The following is an 18,939-nucleotide window of genomic DNA, read 5'->3' as shown; positions in this document are numbered from 1 at the left end:
TGCCTAATAAGTAGGCCTAGACTACCGTGATATTTGCTTACTGAACTGAGATGGAAGACAAAGTCCCTTCAACTAGTGTGTATTGTGTAAACCTACAGTAGATGGCAGGCTGACCCATTGTACTTTGAAATACAAATAACCCTCTGTATAGTTTCGTATTGGCATTATGCTGATGTGCATACAAATCATACAGAAGACTTCCAGTTTTGATAATCTCGCCATTTAGCACATACAAACATGTGGAGGAAAGGGATGATCATCTCAGAAACGTAGCATGATGTTACGGGTTTTCTTATGTTAGATGTAAAACATCAAACAGACACACTGAAAAAGGTCAAATAACATACCGTTACAACACCAACCCAGGGGTAGGCGGACAGGCAAGGGTTAAGATAAGATATTATCTTATCTTAGTTAAGATATTTCTCCATTGAAGAGATAGGAGGTTGCAATTCAAAGACTGCTCGGATGGGCTTCTGCATAAGTGATCTTACAACTGAACTAAAACCACTGAGTCTTGCTCCATATTTGTTATAAGTTAGTAAGTGATTGACCACTCATAGGCAGCATTGGAAATGTTAACAGGTTCATGTACACCTGGTCTCAGACAAAGGCAATTTGAAGATGTTAACTTCAATGATTTACTGGCATTTCATTAATATAGTTATCAATGTTTAGGAAAGGACTACAGTGACAACCAACATAATGATAAATTAGAATAATTGTTTTAAATGGAATGGAGTAAAGCCTTTTCACTTCACTGTAAGTAATAAATACCAAAAGCGAAGTGTAATTGTGCTAAAACAGTTTATACATCAATTCAGTCAATTGTGGTTTCCTCTGTACAGTAATGTTAGAACAGCCATATCTACACACAGTCAATATTGAATCAGTACTTAAAATCCCTGCTATAGGGACAACAGGGGTGACTATTGACAGGTATTGTTTTGTTAGGCATCCCTGGATACTTCCCTATTTGAGCGGTGAATCTAACGGTTTGCTAGCTGTTGACTGTTGAGCTTTATTCTAGAGCGTGATGGGCTTAAAGAGAAGAAAAATATCTATAGTTTAGAAGTGGTTTGACACAGTTGCTTGGATGCGAGGCTTGGTAGACAGAGGGGAATTCTTGTCAAGTGGTTGGCCGGGCAATATGGTAGACTCAATATGACAATTCCATGAGGCACACTAGGGAGAGGTCAAACCCTTTTTTCTGTAGAATACTCATTTGGCCATGTTGGTAGCTAATAAGCTATAAGTCAATGTATAGAAATCTCACAAACAGAATTCTTTGCATGTCAGTGTCAACAGTGTGAAATCATATGTGTTACAATTGTAGCGGCCCTATCACAACCCCCAGTGTCCTTGTCAAGAGGTTAGGACTTCTTGATGTAATGGCTAAGGTGTTTGACTGACAGTTGCAGGACACCCAGTTTCAAGTCCCAGTCAGGATACCCCCCAAATACGCTTACCCAGGCAAACCCAGGCTTATGGGGGGAGATATTGAGCAATAATCTTCCACTTTTATTCACTATTAGTTCACATTTCTAATTCAGGGGATAGGGAACAATAGCAAAGCATGGCAAAGGTCTGACAGAAGGCACAGAGCCCAACTAGCAACTAGACTGAACGACACAGGTGTATTGAATCGATCTTTATGAATTATGAGCAGGTTTGAGACCCAATCGGGCTATGGCAGGATACATTGAGCAATTTTGCACAACAGGAGGTGTCCTCATAACCCCTATGGGGTATATTACACCACAGTACTTTTGGATGTTTTTTAAATATTCTATTCATTAAATGAGATATACTGTAGGTCTACACTGAACCAAAGGTAGCCTATTGACAATTTATACAGGATAGAAGGCATCTGACTATGACTTCCTTTTGTGAAGTCAGGGGGTATCACCGTTTTTCTGTCATAATTCAAGTCAGTCAATTTCACAATAGAATAGACTGTTAACCAGCTAGGCTGACACGCAGCCTACTACTCCCGTCAGTGACTGCGGTTGGCAATTTGAGAATTGACTTGAATGCTGATTTGAGGAGAGATCGACAAAGACAGGAGATTAGTGGATTTTTTAAAGGAAAAATGGGACGATGACGGATTGTGAGGAGCTGTCCAATTGTTCAAACGCACCTGCTTTATCAGACAGACTAACAATTCCCTCCGTTCAAATCCAGGGACACTTCAGCAAGGAATCGAGGAAATATAGATTCAAAAGAAGCAAAACTTCTAAGGGTTTTGAGCCGTCGGTCCTCGCACTGTGTGGTATCGCTGAGAGGACGCCCCATAGAGGCATTTGAAATGAATTCAGCACTGGGCCAGGCGGTCAGCAACCCAAAGTCGAGTGATGTAACCGTTTCATGCGCCAAAGGCAAAGAGGAAAAAAAGGGAAAAAATCTAATCAGAGGCTGGAAAAGGGAGAGGGATGCTTTCAGGACGAGGAAAGAGAAACATGATGGTCAAAGAAGTCCCGTCTTAAATTCTGTACCTGACCATTTGTGCACCCTCGGAAGCAAAGCGAATCCGTGTCATTGTGCAGGGGGCAGAATGGAAGACATTACCCAAAACGGTTTGGATTGTGGAATAAAGGGCAGCGCTATTGTTGTGAGGAAGAATGACGACACTGTCACAACGGCAAAGAAACTGAGAACAGAAAAGGTAAGCTTAATGCACGTTTTAAAACATGCAGGCTACCAATCATTATCTTATTAGCTTAATTGCCGTGGAATATTTTTTTCATAAGAAAGGTAGCCTAACAGGATTACTTGGCAGATGTTTTATGCATGAATAAGGTAGCAGCCTAATAGAGATACTGTTCTATCATGGTAATCCTTTATGTGCACAGAATACACACAGCTGTTCAAGAATGCAGTTCCAAGGGCCCAGGCCAGAACATCCCCCCCCCCCAAAATATAGGCTAAGAATGACAAACGAATATATAATGTACAGTGATGTGGCTACAAAACACTACCACACTATTATTTACAATATATGATGTTATTTACAATATGGACAATGATTTAATTATTATTATAATGACAAGGTACCCTAAGCACACAAGCAAGCATGCAAGCAGAGAGGTTTTGCATAGCTGTGACATATGAAAGGCTATAACCAGATGTAATCACCATCATCTCAGACCCATCAGTTGTATCCTAACCCGATTAGTTTATCTTATTAGCATGTCCTCTATTTTGTTTATAATATAACTGAAACTCCACAGCATAAGGAAGGGAAGTTTTTTCAGGTACTAATTTCTTATGCTTATCATTTTACAGTTTCTGTAATTTATGGTTAATGTTAATGCTATTGGAGGCTGTTGCCCACCATTTATTGTTCTCAGGGAACAGTCCCACACTCTCGTAAATTTTTACCTGAGTCTTTTGATTTGATTTATTTTAAATAGCTTAGTAGGGACACCACAAAGTCCCAACCTACATAGGCAGTTGTTTTTTTTATAATGATTTAATCTAATTTGTTACAAGAGAAGACGCCTATCTTTCTTCATGACAGATGCCATCAGTAATCAGTGTTTTTCACTCAGCAGCAGGGGAAGTGGAGTGTGTGAACGGTAGCCATCTTTTCTCCCTGCTCTTGGCTATCAGCTCCTCACCGTGCTGCATATTAAAATCACACATAGCCTGTAACAATGAACGCTTGTGTTGCTTTTATGGTTACAAGACAAGGCATTTGTGATGAAGACAAGCCCTAGGTTTTTGACTCATCATTGTGGTCAATGTTTGAGACGTTTGCTGAGTGATTCTGTCTGAGGGAGGGAGGGTACAGGACTGTGGCATTGCATCTTGCAATCAAAGCAGGGGAGCATGCATCAGTCTTTGTTTTTGTCCCTTTATAGGTATCTGATCAGACATAAACAACCCTGTAGGAATGACTTCTCTTTCAAACGATGTTATATGCATAAATTAACATTTAAAAATGACAACACATTTAGTCAGAAGTACAAACATGTTCAGCACTGCATACAAACCTAAATAGCAAAACTACATGAATGAAAATCTTTTTGCAGTTACAACACAGAGCAATAGTATTGCTTGTTGTTCTTTTTTATTTGTTTTTCAGGTCATGCACAAATGCTATTTTCACAGAATATTTCATTAAACTGCTGAAATGTCTGCATCATTGTTATTCAAAGATATATATATTTTTTTGAAGATGAATTGTCAATAGCTGCTTGTATTTTATGAAATTACCAATAGGCTTTGGAAAACAACACTTTCCTTTGTTTATTACCATCCATATGATGAAAATAGATATGAGATTATTTATGAATTAAAGGTCAGGATGCTTAAAAACCCAGTGCAATCAAAATAAATACAAAATCTGCATTTTGTATCATACAGTGCCTTGCAAAAGTATTTACATTTACATTTAAGTCATTTAGCAGACGCTCTTATCCAGAGCGACTATTCATCCCCCTTGGTGTTTTTCCTATTTTGTTGCATTACAACCTGTAATTTAAATTGATTTTTATTTGGATTTCATGTAATGGACAGACACACAATAGTCAAAATTGGTGAAGTGAAATGAGAAAAATAACATAAAATAAAAAACAGAAAAGTGGTGCGTGCCCCCCCTTTGCTATGAAGCCCATAAATAAGATCTGGTGCAACCAATTACCTTCAGAAGTCACATAATTAGTTAAATAAAGTCCACCTGTGTGCAATCTAAGTGTCACATGATCTGTCACATGATCTCGGTATATATACACCTGTTCTGAAAGGCCCCAGAGTCTGCAACACCACTACCACTACCAAGCAAGCGACACCATGAAGACCAAGGAGCTCTCCAAACAGGTCAGGGACAAAGTTGTGGAGAATTTCAGATCAAGGTTGGGTTATAAAAAATATCAGAAACTTTGAACATCCCACGGAGCACCATTAAATGCATTATTAAAAAATGGAAAGAATATGGCACCACAACCTACCTGCCAAGAGAGAGCTGCCCACCAAATCTCATAGACCAGGCAAGGAGGGCATTAATCAGAGGGGTAACAAAGAGACTAAAGAGCAGAGATTGGAGTATCTGTCTATAGGACCACTTTAAGCCGTACACTCCACAGAGCTGGGCTTTATGGAAGAGTGGCCAGAAAAAAAGCAATTTCTTAAAGAACAAAATAAGCAAACACGTTTGGTGTTTGCCAAAAGGCATGTGGGAGACTCCCCAAACATATGGAAGAAGGTACTCTGGTCAGATGAGACTATAATTGAGCTTTTTCGCCATCAAGGAAAACACTATGTCTGGCGCAAACCCAACACCTCTCATCACCCCGAGAAAGAACATAATCCCCACAGTGAAGCATGGTGGTGGCAGCATCATGCTGTGGGGATGTTTTTCATCGGCAGGTACTGGGAAACTGGTCAGAATTGAAGGAATGATGGATGGCGCTAAATACAGGGAAATTCTTGAGGGAAACCTGTTTCAGTCTTCCAGAGATTTGAGACTGGGACGGAGGTTCACCTTCCAGCAGGACATTGACCCTAAGCATACTGCTAAAGCAACACTCGAGTGGTTTAAGGGGAAACATTTAAATGTCTTGGAATGGCCTAGTCAAAGCCCAGACCTCAATCTAATTGAGAATCTGTGGTATGACTTAAAGATTGCTTTACACCAGCGGGAACCCATCCAATTTGAAGGAGAAGGAGCCGTTTTGCCTTGAAGAATGGCCAAAAATCCCAGTGGCTAGATGTGCCAAGCCTATAGAGACATACCCCAAGAGACTTGAAGCTGTAATTGCTGCAAAAGGTGGCTCTACAAAGTATTGACTTTGGGGGGGTGAATAGTTATGCATGCTCAAGTTCATTTTTTTTCTTCTTATTTCTTGTTTGTTTCACAACCAAAAATATTTTGCATCTTCAAAGTGGTAGGCATGTTGTGTAAATCAAATGATACAACCCCCCCCCCCCAAAAAAAATCAATTTTAATTCCAGGTTGTAAGGCAACAAAGCTCTCTCCTAATAACAGCTAGTTTTAAGTCCGTTCGTCCGTCTCCCTCCCCCCCACTCAAACCACTCCAAGACAGTCATAGTAAAAATCTTGCTTGAGAAAATAGTTTTTTGCTATTAAGCTATATAATTCTTATTGATTTTATTGATGGAAAACTATTACAGTAAGATACTTAATACACAGAAATGATTTGATATTGATATAAAAACGGCTGCTTTGGGCCTTTATGTTGAAAAGTCAGAGGTGATATTTGACTCCTCCTCGTCCTTTCCGTAGGTGGATTCAATGTTTACAGTGCCTGCACCCCCGCCACCCGGCCCTCAAAGCCCAATGTCCAATGCCCCCTTCTCTTCACCCATCTCAAAGCAACTTCTGGTGAGGACCAGATCCATAGGAACCAACACACAAGATGGAGGGCCAGACACCGATTCATGTCGCCCTGGCCCTTGTCAGCCAGGCACCAGTGTCAACCTGGAGGGCATTGTGTGGCATGAGACTGAGGAAGGTGAGGATTCCATTCCTCCAGCTCTCCTACAATTTCAGCATTCCACCATGTGGTTCAGCATGTACATGATTGACCATGAATGAAAGGCTGTACAGTCGATTATATCAGTGGGCATAAAACAGTTTATTCCACGGTAATATTATTAACGGTTAGCCAGTATTAATAATTATCATCTGATCAAAGGTAGTCCTTAGCCATGCGGAGATGTAAACATAACAGTATTTACAGCAGCCCAAAACCGAGAGGCTTGATTTAATCTACTTCACTGAAGAAAGCAACATTGCTGGCTCACTTGAGGACTAGAGTGTCACTTATAAAACTGAATTTGGTCTTTGCACACGGCCAACAAAGTGATTTGTGAGCTAGAAGATGCATTTGTATTCAAGGCTGGTTTTAATTAAAGGATCTCTGCTGATGTAACAGTGTAACAGACCATGAGAGAATTCATCAGATGTGTGTTCTGTTTTTAAGAGGCCTATTATTCCTGTAAAACTCAGATTTGAAGAGAAAGGCTGTTGCCGTCTTATTAGGAAGCTATGCCATGGGACCTCCCTAGTAAGACACCTTAGCGTTCGAGAGCTGCAGAGATGCCGAGTGCATATTGATTAGGCAAATGCTAATTGCAGACCACCATCTTAATGTCCCTGACTGTGAGCTAGATTTTGATGTATGCATATCAAAATGCAATTGAGGGGTTTGATTTTATTTTCAGCAATGTTGGTAAATGTATATTAATTGAAAAACACATGTTGTGAAAAAGAGCTATTTTGGGGGGGCTAGTGAAAAGACGGACATGATTTTGTTTGAAATACTGAACATTGCAAGGTCATTTTATTTTAGAGACAAATAATATATATCCACTCCAAACAACAGAACTCCAGTAGAAAAAGTATCCCGATTGGGTTTTAAACGGTTACATGTAATAAAGTATCAATCCATAAATAAATACATATTAAAATAATCCTTTGTTTCAACTATATTGTACAAATATAACATTAGTGATTTATTGTATCCAGAGGATGAACAGTGTATATACAATGTGTGTTTTCTTTTTGGAAAAAGCAACTTTTGGAAAAATTGTATGGGGGTTTTACAGGTTTTTTTCATTAGGATAAATCAATCTTTTTGAATTGTATTCTATATACATTTTAGGGAAGGATTTAAGGACATTGAAAGTCGTTTGCAATTAAGTTGCCAATTAGTGATGGATGGATGGATTCTTATTGTCTGAGTTACACAGCCCGCCAGGGGTTAGCCTACATTATTTTATTTAACAAGGCAAGTCAGTTAAAAACAAATTCTTATTTACAATGACGGCCAAACCCTAACCCAGACGACGCTGGGCCAATTGTGAGCCGCCCTATGGGACCCCCAATCATGGCTGGTTGTGATACAGCCTGGAATCAAACCAAGGTCTGTAATGACGCCTCTAGCACTGAGATGCAGTGCCTTAGACCGCTGCACCACTCGGGGGCCCCCTAACCCTAATTGAATACGATTAGATTCCTAAGTGTGGAAAAAATATTTAGAGAAACGTAACTTATGATTGGACAGACAAATATCATGGAAATGATTCACAAAATGACTCACTTTTGCACCAGCTGCGAAAACCATATGGAACGTTCCATCCACCTGGACAATAGATATAGCGCATCTTGGGGGAAAAAACGAGTGTGCTGGATATCGCATTTAGCAATAAAACACATTTTAAAGCACACCTAAACTAAATGTTTGAAAGTTTGATAACAGCCATAATTCATGCACATGGAAAGGGACCCATGAGCATTAATTTCAGATAAAAAAATGCACATCTGAAAAATTGCCATTTATCGTGTTTTGGAAATAAACCCTTCAATTGCAGAGCTCATTAAAATTGTCACAGCAACAAGACATTTCAGTTTGCAGTTCACAGATTTTAGTGTTTACTTTCAAGAAAATTAGACTAGAATCCAAACTAGTTTATATGGCCATTTGCCAAGGAAAGATAAAGGTGTAATATGTTTTCATACAAAATCACTTCTGTAAAAGCATTTGAATATCCTCGGTACAGTGAAATAATAATGTGCAATATCTATTTGATTCTCGATTATCTTGATTCTCGACTCTTGGTTGTCTTGGAGAAATCACAGAGGGCGATTGGCTTTTAAAATGTTATTCATTCTTTGTGTAAAAAAATAGTAAACTACATAATTCAACCTTATTGATGCTGTGGTAAGAACAAGGCTATATCCAACATTGTACTCTATTCCCTATATATAGTGTACTACATGGGCCCTGGTCAAAATAATTGCACAATATAGGAAATAGGGTGCCATTTGGGACGCCGACCAAGCCTCCATAAAAGCCACAAAAAGAGGATCCCATCTATCAGTCTGATGTCATTTCATCTGATAAAAAGTTATCACAATGCCATCATGGTATTCAACTGGACCTCCATCCATGCCACAGTTCAAAGCACACCATTATAAAATGTCTTTAATGTAACATGCTCCTTTTTGCTTTTTGAATTGTAGGTGTCCTTGTAGTCAATGTAACATGGAGAAAAAGAACCTATGTGGGGACTCTTTTGGACTGTACCAAGCATGACTGGGCACCACCCAGGTAATAATAAATATTCATATTTTGTTGTATAGTATTGAAAGATAGTATATGAGTAGCCTATTTTGTTTTAGCCTTTTCTGTTGCCAAGAAAGCTGTCAGTGACTGTATTTGTTGCATGTCATTACCATTGTAAAAGTATTCACCAATTTTGTATAGATTTTTTTGTATGGTTTACTATATATACACTAACGTTCAAAGTTTGGGGTCACTTAGAAATGTCCTTGTTTTTGAAAGAAAAGCAATTTCTTTGTCCATTAAAATAATATCAAGTTTATCAGAAATACAGTGTAGACATGTTAATGTTGTAATTTACTATTACTATTACTATATGTGGATTCGATTACAGGCTCAAAATAGCCAGAAACAACAAACTTTCTTCTGAAACTCGTCAGACTATTCTTGTTCTGAGATATGAAGGCTATTCCATGTGAGAAATTGCCAAGAACAGCGCAAACTGTCTCTGACCAGAATAGAAAGAGGAGTGGGAGGCCCCGGTGCACAACTGAGCAAGAGGACAAGTACATTAGAGTGTCTAGTTTGAGAAACAGACGCCCCACAGGTACACAACTGGCAGCTTCATTAAATAGTACCCACAGAACACCAGTCTCAACGTCAACAGTGAAGAGGCAACTCCGGGATGCTGGCCTTCTAGGCAGAGTTCCTCTGTCCAGTGTCTGTGTTCTTTTGCCCATCTTAATATTTTCTTTTTATTGGTCAGTCTGAGATATGGCTTTTTCTTTGCAACTCTGCCTGGAAGGCCAGCATCCCAGAGTTGCCTCTTCACTGTTGACGTTAAGACAGGTGTTTTGCGGAACTATTTAATGAAGCTGCCAGTTGAGGGCTTGTGAGGCGTCTGTTTGATTCTGGTTAGAGACAGTTTGTGCTGTTCTGTGAAGGGAGTAGTACACAGCGTTGTACGAGATCTTCAGTTTATTGGCAATTTCTCGCATGGAATAGCTTTAATTTCTCAGAACAAGAATAGACTGACGAGTTTCAGAAGAAAGTTCTTTGTTTCTGGCTATTTTGAGCCCGTAATCGAACCCACAAATGCTGATGCTCCAGATACTCAACTAGTCTAAAGAAGTTTTATTGCTTCTTTAATCAGTACAACAGTTTTCAACTGTGCTAAAATAATTGCAAAAGGGTTTTATAATTATCAGTTAGCCTTTTTAAAATTATCAACTTGGATTAGCTAACACAACGTGCCATTGGAACACAGGAGTGATGGTTGCTGATAATGGGCCTCTGTACGCCTATGTAGATATTCCATTAAAAATCAACTGTTTCCAGCTACAATAGTCATTTACAACATTAACAATGTCTACACTGTATTTCTGATCAATTTGAAGTTATTTTAATGGACAAAAATGTTACTTTTCTTTAAAAAACAAGGACATTTCTAAGTGACCCCAAACTTTTGAACGGTAGTATATATATATATATATATATATATGTATATATTTTCTTCTTCTAGATTTTGTGAGTCACCATCCAGTGACTCTGATCTGCCAGGTGGCCGTGGCCGTGGTAAAAGGATGCGACTGGCCATCCCGGATCGACCCTGTGTTGAACCTGGGCTCGCCAAGGTCCGAGGGCTGCCACATAAGAGTCGTGGCGGGGGCATTCACAGCAAGGGCCGAAGAGGGAGCCTTAATCTGATCAATAACTGCAGAACACCTCCCTTTTTCACAGTTGAGGAGATCAAGCCAAACTCCATCCCATCTGGGAAGAGGAAAAACAAACCACCGACTGATCTGGATTTGAGTTTAGTCGCAGAGGACATGAAAAATGGAAACGGGAAGAGGATCCGTGCCAAGTCCCGGAGTGCTCCTTCCACACCACAGGGAAAGTCGGATCCTACCTTTAACGATCCGGCGTGTACCTCTCCCATACTGATAGACTGCCCCCATCCGCACTGTAACAAGAAATACAAGCATATCAATGGGCTGCGGTACCACCAGACACATGCACACTTAGATGTGGACCGGAAGCCAGAGTTTGAGGCTGAGAGTGAGGACAGACTGTCTGACTGTGAGGAGTCCCTCAGTAACATGACTTTTGACTGCTCCGATATAACCAATAGCTCATCAAAGAAGCCCAGCCCTCTATATAAGGTTTCTACAATAGGGTCTCCAAAAAGCAGACGATTAATGTTCAATAGTGATCATAGTCCCATGGCAAATTCTAAAATGAGGAGGAATTCGTTGATCAAAGAGGGACTCATTGATGACTTGAGTAACTTGCCAATCATCTCGAACATGACTGTGGTACTGGAAAATTGCCTTGTTACTGATAGGAACTCCTCTGTGGAGATGCCTAAGCTTGAAGCCGAGGGTTTGATCGATAAGAAGGGAGTGTGTGATAAAGGGAAAAAGGTTAATGGGAAAGTTGAGAAGTGTTCATCTAAATCTAGGACCAACAGGCCTATAGCTCCTGCTCCCCCAAAGCTGATTGCAATCCCCAACACTCTGTTCTCCACTAACACAACAGAAGCCAACACACAGCAGTCTTCCCCATCAGTAGCTGTTAGTGTCACCACAACAAAGAACCTCTCACTTAAACCCATCAAGCCAAAGTTAAACATCATGGTAGAGCCAAGTCTGGTGAAAACAACCCTAGTCACTTGCAAGGAGACCAGGAACAAAGACAAACGAAGATTAAAAGACAAACACAATAAAGACACAAGGACCTCTAATGGCGATAGCATTCAACTAAAGATGGACGAGGGAAAGGTGGTGGGAAAAGAACCTTCTGGAAGCCTTCTGAAAGAGCACTTGAGCAAACAAGAAGTCATGAACAGTTTAACGGAGTCTCAAGAGAGTAGAATGGCCAGCATCAGGGCAGAGGCTGACAAAGTGTACACGTTCACTGACAACTCTCCTAGCCCTTCCATAGGTAGCTCTTCAAGACTGGACTGTGGCTCCCTTGAAAGTGGAGATGGCACCACCACCAAAACTAACAGCCCGGCATACTCAGACATATCGGATGCAGGTGATGATGGGGGTTCAGACTGCCGTTCAGACACTAGGTCCAAAAGTCCAAGGTCCATCTCAGCCTCTGAGATGAACTCAAACAACAATCCCAATCTAAATCCAAAGACTCCTCCAGCTGCATCTATTCCTGCAGGGCCTGTCAAAGACCCCCAGTCTCCTTTTTACCACGGATATGACCCCTACTATATTCAGAATTACATGCAGTCCGGCCAGTCAAACACAGCTGCTTTCCATAAGACCTCCAACCTTCAAGACAGTAAATGCAAAAAGGAGGACAATGAGGGGAGAAACACCCCGGAATTATTTGATTCGAAGAAGACTGATGTCATCAACTCAAGTTCGCAGTCCCAGCTTCAGATGGCGATGACACAAACACACACGGCTCTAGCCCAGTCCTTGTACTACGGCCAGTATGCACGAGGTCTTTACATGGATCAAAAACTCTTAATTGCATCCAAGTGCTGTGATCAGCAGCAAATCACCAAGCAGAGAGGAGGTCAAGCAAACCGAGAACCAGATGAGATGAAACACATGATAACCTCGACATCTGTATTATCTAAGGGTACAGACTCTGTGAAAACGTGCTGTGCCAAACCTGGGCTCTCGTTTGCAGAAATGGATGAGCGACCCCAGACTCTGACCACACAGCCACAAGGGAAGCCGATGCTTGTCAATATGACTGAAAACCAGGGACTTGTCAAAGACAGTGATGAAATGAAATCATCCATGAATCCAAATAATCAGACAGATCTGGACTCAAATGTATCATTTTCAAATGTAAGTTTTTCACTCTGTCTTTAGCTATTTGGATGTTGGTGTGTACGACTGTTGTGAAGGTCAGATTGTCAGATTGTTGCATTATGTAAACCTTTAGTCCAGGTAAAGGCTGTTTATGTAGTACGGTAGATGTACTTTTGCCTAATATTTTCAAGAAGATAGATTAGGAAGATAAGTTTTATTTTATTGGTCAAATCTAAGATGGCCATACTACTAAAGGACGTAACCCAATTTTAGATGTAAATGTAAACATTTAACATAAGTAGCTAAGTAAGGAACATTTGAAAAGAAAAGTTGGTTTTGATATAAATGTTGAATTTGCATTTGGTGGATTGACTTGTCAATTCACAAACTGGGATTACTGGTATTCAATTAAATATTAAGAAAACCCATCACAAACAACACTTTTCCTCATCGATTTAGCATGCAGAAGTCCAATGCTGGTCCCGCCCAAATCAATCCAATAATGTGGAGCAGCAAAGTGAAGAGCTTAGCCAGAGCTCAGAGGAGTTAAATGCTGACATGTCTAAGGAGTGGGAGATGCCCTCTGAGCCAGTGACAAAGTTGGGAGTAGAGCTCAAAAAGGCCACGAACCAGAACGTCACCACATCAGACATAGAGGACTGTGATAGGCTAGAGGAGCAGCAGTCAATAGGGGTCATGTCTGAGGACTCACAGAGTGCCAGGGTGGCTGTATCACCAGCGATGAACCCCCAACAACAACCCTATATCCAGTACCAACATTCCTACCAGTACCTACAGATGTGTGACCCCAGCAACAACTCTTACACGGTCAAGTCACCCACCCTGGTGCATAACTACCCACGTAAGTCTATATGGTTTGAGAAATGATGAGTACAATGGGCAATAGAAACTGAAATCGAGTTGTTTGCAGGAATTATTTTGCTTCATCATATTTTGTGTATTTAAGATTTTGGATTATATCACGTGTTCAAGATTCATGCCAAGTTTGTGTCGTGTTGAAGAGATTGCTATTTGGCCCGACATTGTGAATTAATTTATTGAAGGGCTGTTTTCTAAATTGTGTTTTGTACTGTACATATTAGGTTTCCACTATCCTCTCTATGGGAAAACAGCAGGCAGGGAGGAGTCGGATTTGACTCAGAACAGTCGTAGTGTGAGCAGTAAGCCAGCCAGTGAGTCTACTGCCCTTGAGCTTCTGCAGCACCACAATATGCCATACCATGGCAAATCCCCTGCGGTGAGTGTCCATCAAGTATAGGCAGAATTGAGGCTGAAACATATAAAGCAAAAGGGAATCCATGAAATGAACATGTATCAGTTTATGGCAGAAGAGAGAGGAAATTGAAATGAGCATCTGTGAGATACTAGCCCTATTGCAAGTGTGATCTGTGACATGCTGTTGAAATTCTGATATTAGTGTGCAATACATACTGTATATATAGTACTACAAAGACATATTTGAGTAAAGAATCACCCTTTTTGTCAATAGCCTGGTGAGAAAGGATCCCTTGAAGGAGAGAGAGAGACTGACCGGGAGAGGAACCATGTTCCCTTTGCCAGGCACCTTCACACTCATCATCATACACATCTTGGAATGAGCTACCCACTCATGTCTGGGCAGTACGACATTTTCCAAGGTAAACAAACGTTTCCTGAATTATTGAAATTTAAAGTGAAAAAAATATTTTACTTTGAAAATATTAGATATTTCCTTTCTAAAAACAAAACGTATGTGATTGAGAGGAAGGCATGCTTATTATGTCTATCATATGTTGTTTTCTTTACCTATACTAAAACACAATAGTTCATTAGATATAGCTAGATCTCTCATCTCTCTTTTGAAGGGATAAGCTCTAGAGCCCTGGTTTCCAGCCAGAAGGTGTTGGTACACTCATCTTCAACTGGTATGTCCTCTTAGTTTCCCAATCCATACCCTCTCTATGATAGGCCTATTGTCTGATCCTTTTGTCAAAAGAGAAAAGGATCAGTGCTGAATAATGACGTGAGGTAGATTTAGCAAACTTTCTTTACTGTGAGAGGTAGGTATTGTATATAAAATCATTCTAAAATCAAATAAGATGTTCATGAACTCTGCTTCTACAGATAATGAAGGGAAGAAGTAAAACCATGTGACTGGCTCACATGAGGATAAGAAGATTTACAGGCATCAATTCCATGGTGTTATATTCATAGCCTCTATGGGAGGCAGAGACCAATTTCATTTGCGATTTAATCAATATTTTATAAGAGTCAGAATAGTGGTATTGTAATATTGGTGGAGATATGTATCAAGTAACAAGACTTAAGTATTTTGCATTTGGATGCCTGTCTGAAAACACATGTGACAAAACCCATAGTGTCATAGAATCAGCCATAAATTGCCATGCTACAAAGTTTATATGCACATGTATCGTAATGTAAATCATATGGTTGAATGTACTGAAATTTGTATTATCCCAATGTTTTTTTCCGTTGGGAAACTGCAGTTGAAGTGCAAGAGTCTATAAAGTGGTCCTCCCAGTATTACTTAATTACATTTGTATACTGTACTTGACTGTAGCCACTTGTTGATTGTATTGTCTTGTGTGAGAGTAAATCTTCACATTTTACCAGTGCCATAGAACTGTGGTGTATATATTCTGTATAGTTACATGGCATAGTATTAAATGCTTATTATTTATGTTTGTTTTAATTTCAATGCATTGTATTGTGATTTACATTACAGCACATTACTTGCATAGTTCCAGTGGTTGTTTTATTACTTGAATAGTGCTACAAACTCAGTTTACAAGTATTGACATCTCTAGAGAAACTCTTCAATGAAATTGCATGATCAGTGTAATTCACACAGTGTATCAAGTTACTTTGGAATCAATTAAACATGGAAACTGCTGTTGCTTTTTTATACTGTTTATGCCTTAATTCATATGTGTGGCAATCAGAATTAAAGGGTGTTTATATACACCTTATGTGTTCTGTCTATTTTGTCCTTAATAATGCCCATGCACTATACACTCTCTTCCAGGGCAGAATCTTCTACATACAGTGGGGGAAGAAAGTATTTGATCCCCTGCTAATTTTGTGCGTTTGCCCACTTACAAATAAATGATCAGTCTATAATTTTAATGGTAGGTTTATTTGAACAGTGAGAGACAGAATAACAACAAAATAATCCAGAAAAACGCATATCAAAAATTGTATAAAATGATTTGCATTTTAATGAGGGAAATAAGTATTTGACCCCTCTGCAAAACATGACTTAGTACTTGGTGGCAAAACCCTTGTTGGCAATCACAGAGGTCAGACGTTTCTTGTAGTTGGCCACCAGTTTTGCACACATCTCAGGAGGGATTTTGTCCCACTACTTTTGCAGATCTTCTCCAAGTCATTAAGGTTTCGAGGCTGACGTTTGGCAACTCGAACCTTCAGCTCCCTCCACAGATTTTCTATGGGATTAAGGTCTGGAGACTGGCTAGGCCACTCCAGGGCCTTAATGTGCTTCTTCTTGAGCCACTCCTTTGTTGCCTTGGCCGTGTGTTTTGGGTCATTGTCATGCTGGAATACCCATCCACGACCCATTTTCAATGCCCTGGCTGAGGGAAGGAGGTTCTCACCCAAGATTTGACGGCACATGGCCCAGTCCATCCTCCCTTTGATGCGGTGAAGTTGTCCTGTCCCCTTAGCAGAAAAACACCCCCAAAGCATAATGTTTCCACCTCCATGTTTGACGGTGGAGATGGTGTTCTTGGGGTCATAGGTAGCATTCCTCCTCCTCCAAACACGGCGAGTTGAGTTGATGCCAAAGAGCTCCATTTTGGTCTCATCTGACCACAACACTTTCACCCAGTTGTCCTCTGAATCATTCAGATGTTCATTGGAAAACTTCAGATGGGCATGTATATGTGCTTTCTTGAGCAGGGGGACCTTGCGGGCGCTGCAGGATTTCAGTCCTTCACGGCGTAGTGTGTTACCAATTGTTTTCTTGGTGACTATGGTCCCAGCTGCCTTGAGATCATTGACAAGATCCTCCCGTGTAGTTCTGGGCTGATTCCTCACCATTCTCATGTTCATTGCAACTCCACGAGGTGAGATCTTGCATGGAGCCCCAGGCCGAGGGATATTGACAGTTCTTTTGTGTTTCTTCCATTTGCGAATAATCGCACCAAATGTTGTCACCTTCTCACCAAGCTGCTTGGCGATGGTCTTGTAGCCCATTCCAACCTTGTGTAGGTCTACAATCTTGTCCCTGACATCCTTGGAGAGCTCTTTGGTCTTGGCCATGGTGGAGAGTTTGGAATCTGATTTATTGATTGCTTCTGTGGACAGGTGTCTTTTATACAGGTAACAAACTGAGATTAGGAGCACTCCCTTTAAGAGTGTGCTCCTAATCTCAGCTCGTTACCCGTATAAAAGACACCTGGGAGCCAGAAATCTTTCTGATTGAGAGGGTGTCAAATACTTATTTCCCTCATTAAAATGCAAATCAATTTATAACATTTTTGACATGCGTTTTTCTGGATTTTTTTGTTGTTATTCTGTCTCTCACTGTTGAAATAAACCTACCATTACAATTATAGACTGATAATTTCTTTGTCAGTGGGCAAACGTACAAAATCAGCAGGGGATCAAATACTTTTTTCCCCCACTGTAGGTATTTGGCATCCCAAACTTTTCAAATCAATATTTTGATGATAAATTAAAGGTAAAACAAGGGGGCTTGTGTCAGGGGGCATCTGGAAATTTTACAAATTTGATTATATCCCTGTTAGTGAGCATTTCTACTTTGCCAAGATAATCCAGCCATCTGACAGGTGTGGCATATCAAGAAGCTGATTAAACAGCATGATCATTACACAGGTGCACCTTGTGCTGGGGACAAAAGGTCAATCTAAAATGTGTAGTTTTGTCCAACATTTATGTAAAATCTTTGAAATTGTTGCATGTTACGTTCATATTTTTTTCAGTATACAGTGCCTTAAGAAAGGATTCACACCCCTTGACTTTTTCCACATTTTGTTACAGCCTGAGTAAAAAATAAAAATGTGGGATTGTGTGGGTCAGTGACAAAAACACACACACTTGAAAGTGGAATTTCTTTGACATTTTTACAAATTAATAAAAAATGAAAAGCTGAAATGTCTCGAGTCAATAGGTATTTTATCCTTTTGTTATGACAAGCCTAAATAAGTTCAGGAGTAAAAATGTGCTTAAGTCACATAATACGTTGCATGGACTCACTCTGTGCAATAGTGTTTAACATTTTTTTTTAAATGGCTACCTCATTTCTGAACCCGACACATACAATTATCTGTAATTGCAACAACATTGTAGTTACTCCACAATACTAACCTAATTAACAGAGTGAAAAGAAGGAAGCCTGTATAGAATACAAATATTCTAAAACATGCATCCTGTTTGCAACAAGGCGATACTGTAAAAATATGGCAAAGCAATTAACCTTTTGTCCTGAATACAAAGTGTTATGTTTGGGGCAAATCCAACACAACACATTACTGAGTACCACTCTCCATATTTTCAAGCATAGTAGTGGCTGCATCATGTTATGGGTATGCTTGTAATAGTTAATGACCGTGGAGTTTCAGGATAAAAAAGAAACTGAATGGAGCTAAGCACAGGCAAAATCCTAGAGGAAAACCTGGTTCAGTCTGCGTTCCACCAGACACTGGGAGATGAATTCACCTTTTGGCAGGACAATAACCTAAAACACAGAGACAAATCTACACTGGAGTTGCTTACCAAGAAGACAGTGAATGTTACATTTTTTACTTAAATCTACTTGAAAATCTATGGCAAGACCTGAACATTTTTGTCTAGCAATGATCAACCACCAATTTGACAGAGCTTGAAGAATTTAGAAAAGAATAATGGACAAATGTTGTACAATTCAGGTGTGGAAAGCTCTTAGAGACGTTTCAGGAGACGACCCAGACAGTGTCGATGTAACAAAAGTTTATTTCTAGAACAGGGGGCAGGCAAAACGACAGGTCAAGGGCAGGCAGAGGTCAGTAATCCAGATCAGAGTCCATAAGGTACAGAATGGCGGGCAGGCTCAGTGTCAGGGCAGGCAAAATGGTAAAAACAGGAAC

The 18,939-nt window shown here is 40.0% G+C and overlaps 1 protein-coding gene across 3 annotated transcripts; it reads left to right on the top strand.

Annotated features, from left to right (window-relative positions):
- The first annotated feature begins 1,592 nt into the window (after positions 1-1,592).
- Positions 1,593-15,797, top strand: znf608 (zinc finger protein 608). 3 transcript variants are annotated; one of them, XM_029722249.1, is made up of 9 exons: positions 1,593-2,665; positions 6,248-6,476; positions 8,990-9,077; positions 10,552-12,847; positions 13,271-13,673; positions 13,915-14,069; positions 14,322-14,469; positions 14,677-14,736; positions 14,936-15,797. In XM_029722249.1, exons 1-9 carry the CDS (start codon positions 2,309-2,311, stop codon positions 14,953-14,955), a joined length of 3,756 nt encoding a protein of 1,251 aa, XP_029578109.1. In that variant the 5' UTR covers positions 1,593-2,308; the 3' UTR covers positions 14,956-15,797. The 3 variants fall into 3 exon arrangements, with proteins under 3 accessions (XP_029578109.1, XP_029578110.1, XP_029578111.1); XM_029722250.1 differs by lacking the exon at positions 14,677-14,736; XM_029722251.1 differs by lacking the exon at positions 6,248-6,476 and having other exon boundaries at positions 2,592-2,665.
- Positions 15,798-18,939: the final 3,142 nt, after the last annotated feature.

Source organism: Salmo trutta, chromosome 29, assembly GCF_901001165.1.
Source record: "Salmo trutta chromosome 29, fSalTru1.1, whole genome shotgun sequence".
NCBI lineage: Eukaryota > Metazoa > Chordata > Actinopteri > Salmoniformes > Salmonidae > Salmo > Salmo trutta.
This window is presented reverse-complemented; position numbering and strand designations above follow the sequence as displayed.

Coding starts and splice junctions, on each gene's coding strand:
- znf608 (XM_029722249.1), top strand. CDS start 2,309: ATGAATTCAGCACTGGGCCAGGCGGTCAGCAACCCAAAGTCGAGTGAT. Junction 6,477..8,989: donor GTGGCATGAGACTGAGGAAG/GTGAGGATTCCA, acceptor TTTGAATTGTAG/GTGTCCTTGTAGTCAATGTA. Junction 12,848..13,270: donor CAAATGTATCATTTTCAAAT/GTAAGTTTTTCA, acceptor TCATCGATTTAG/CATGCAGAAGTCCAATGCTG.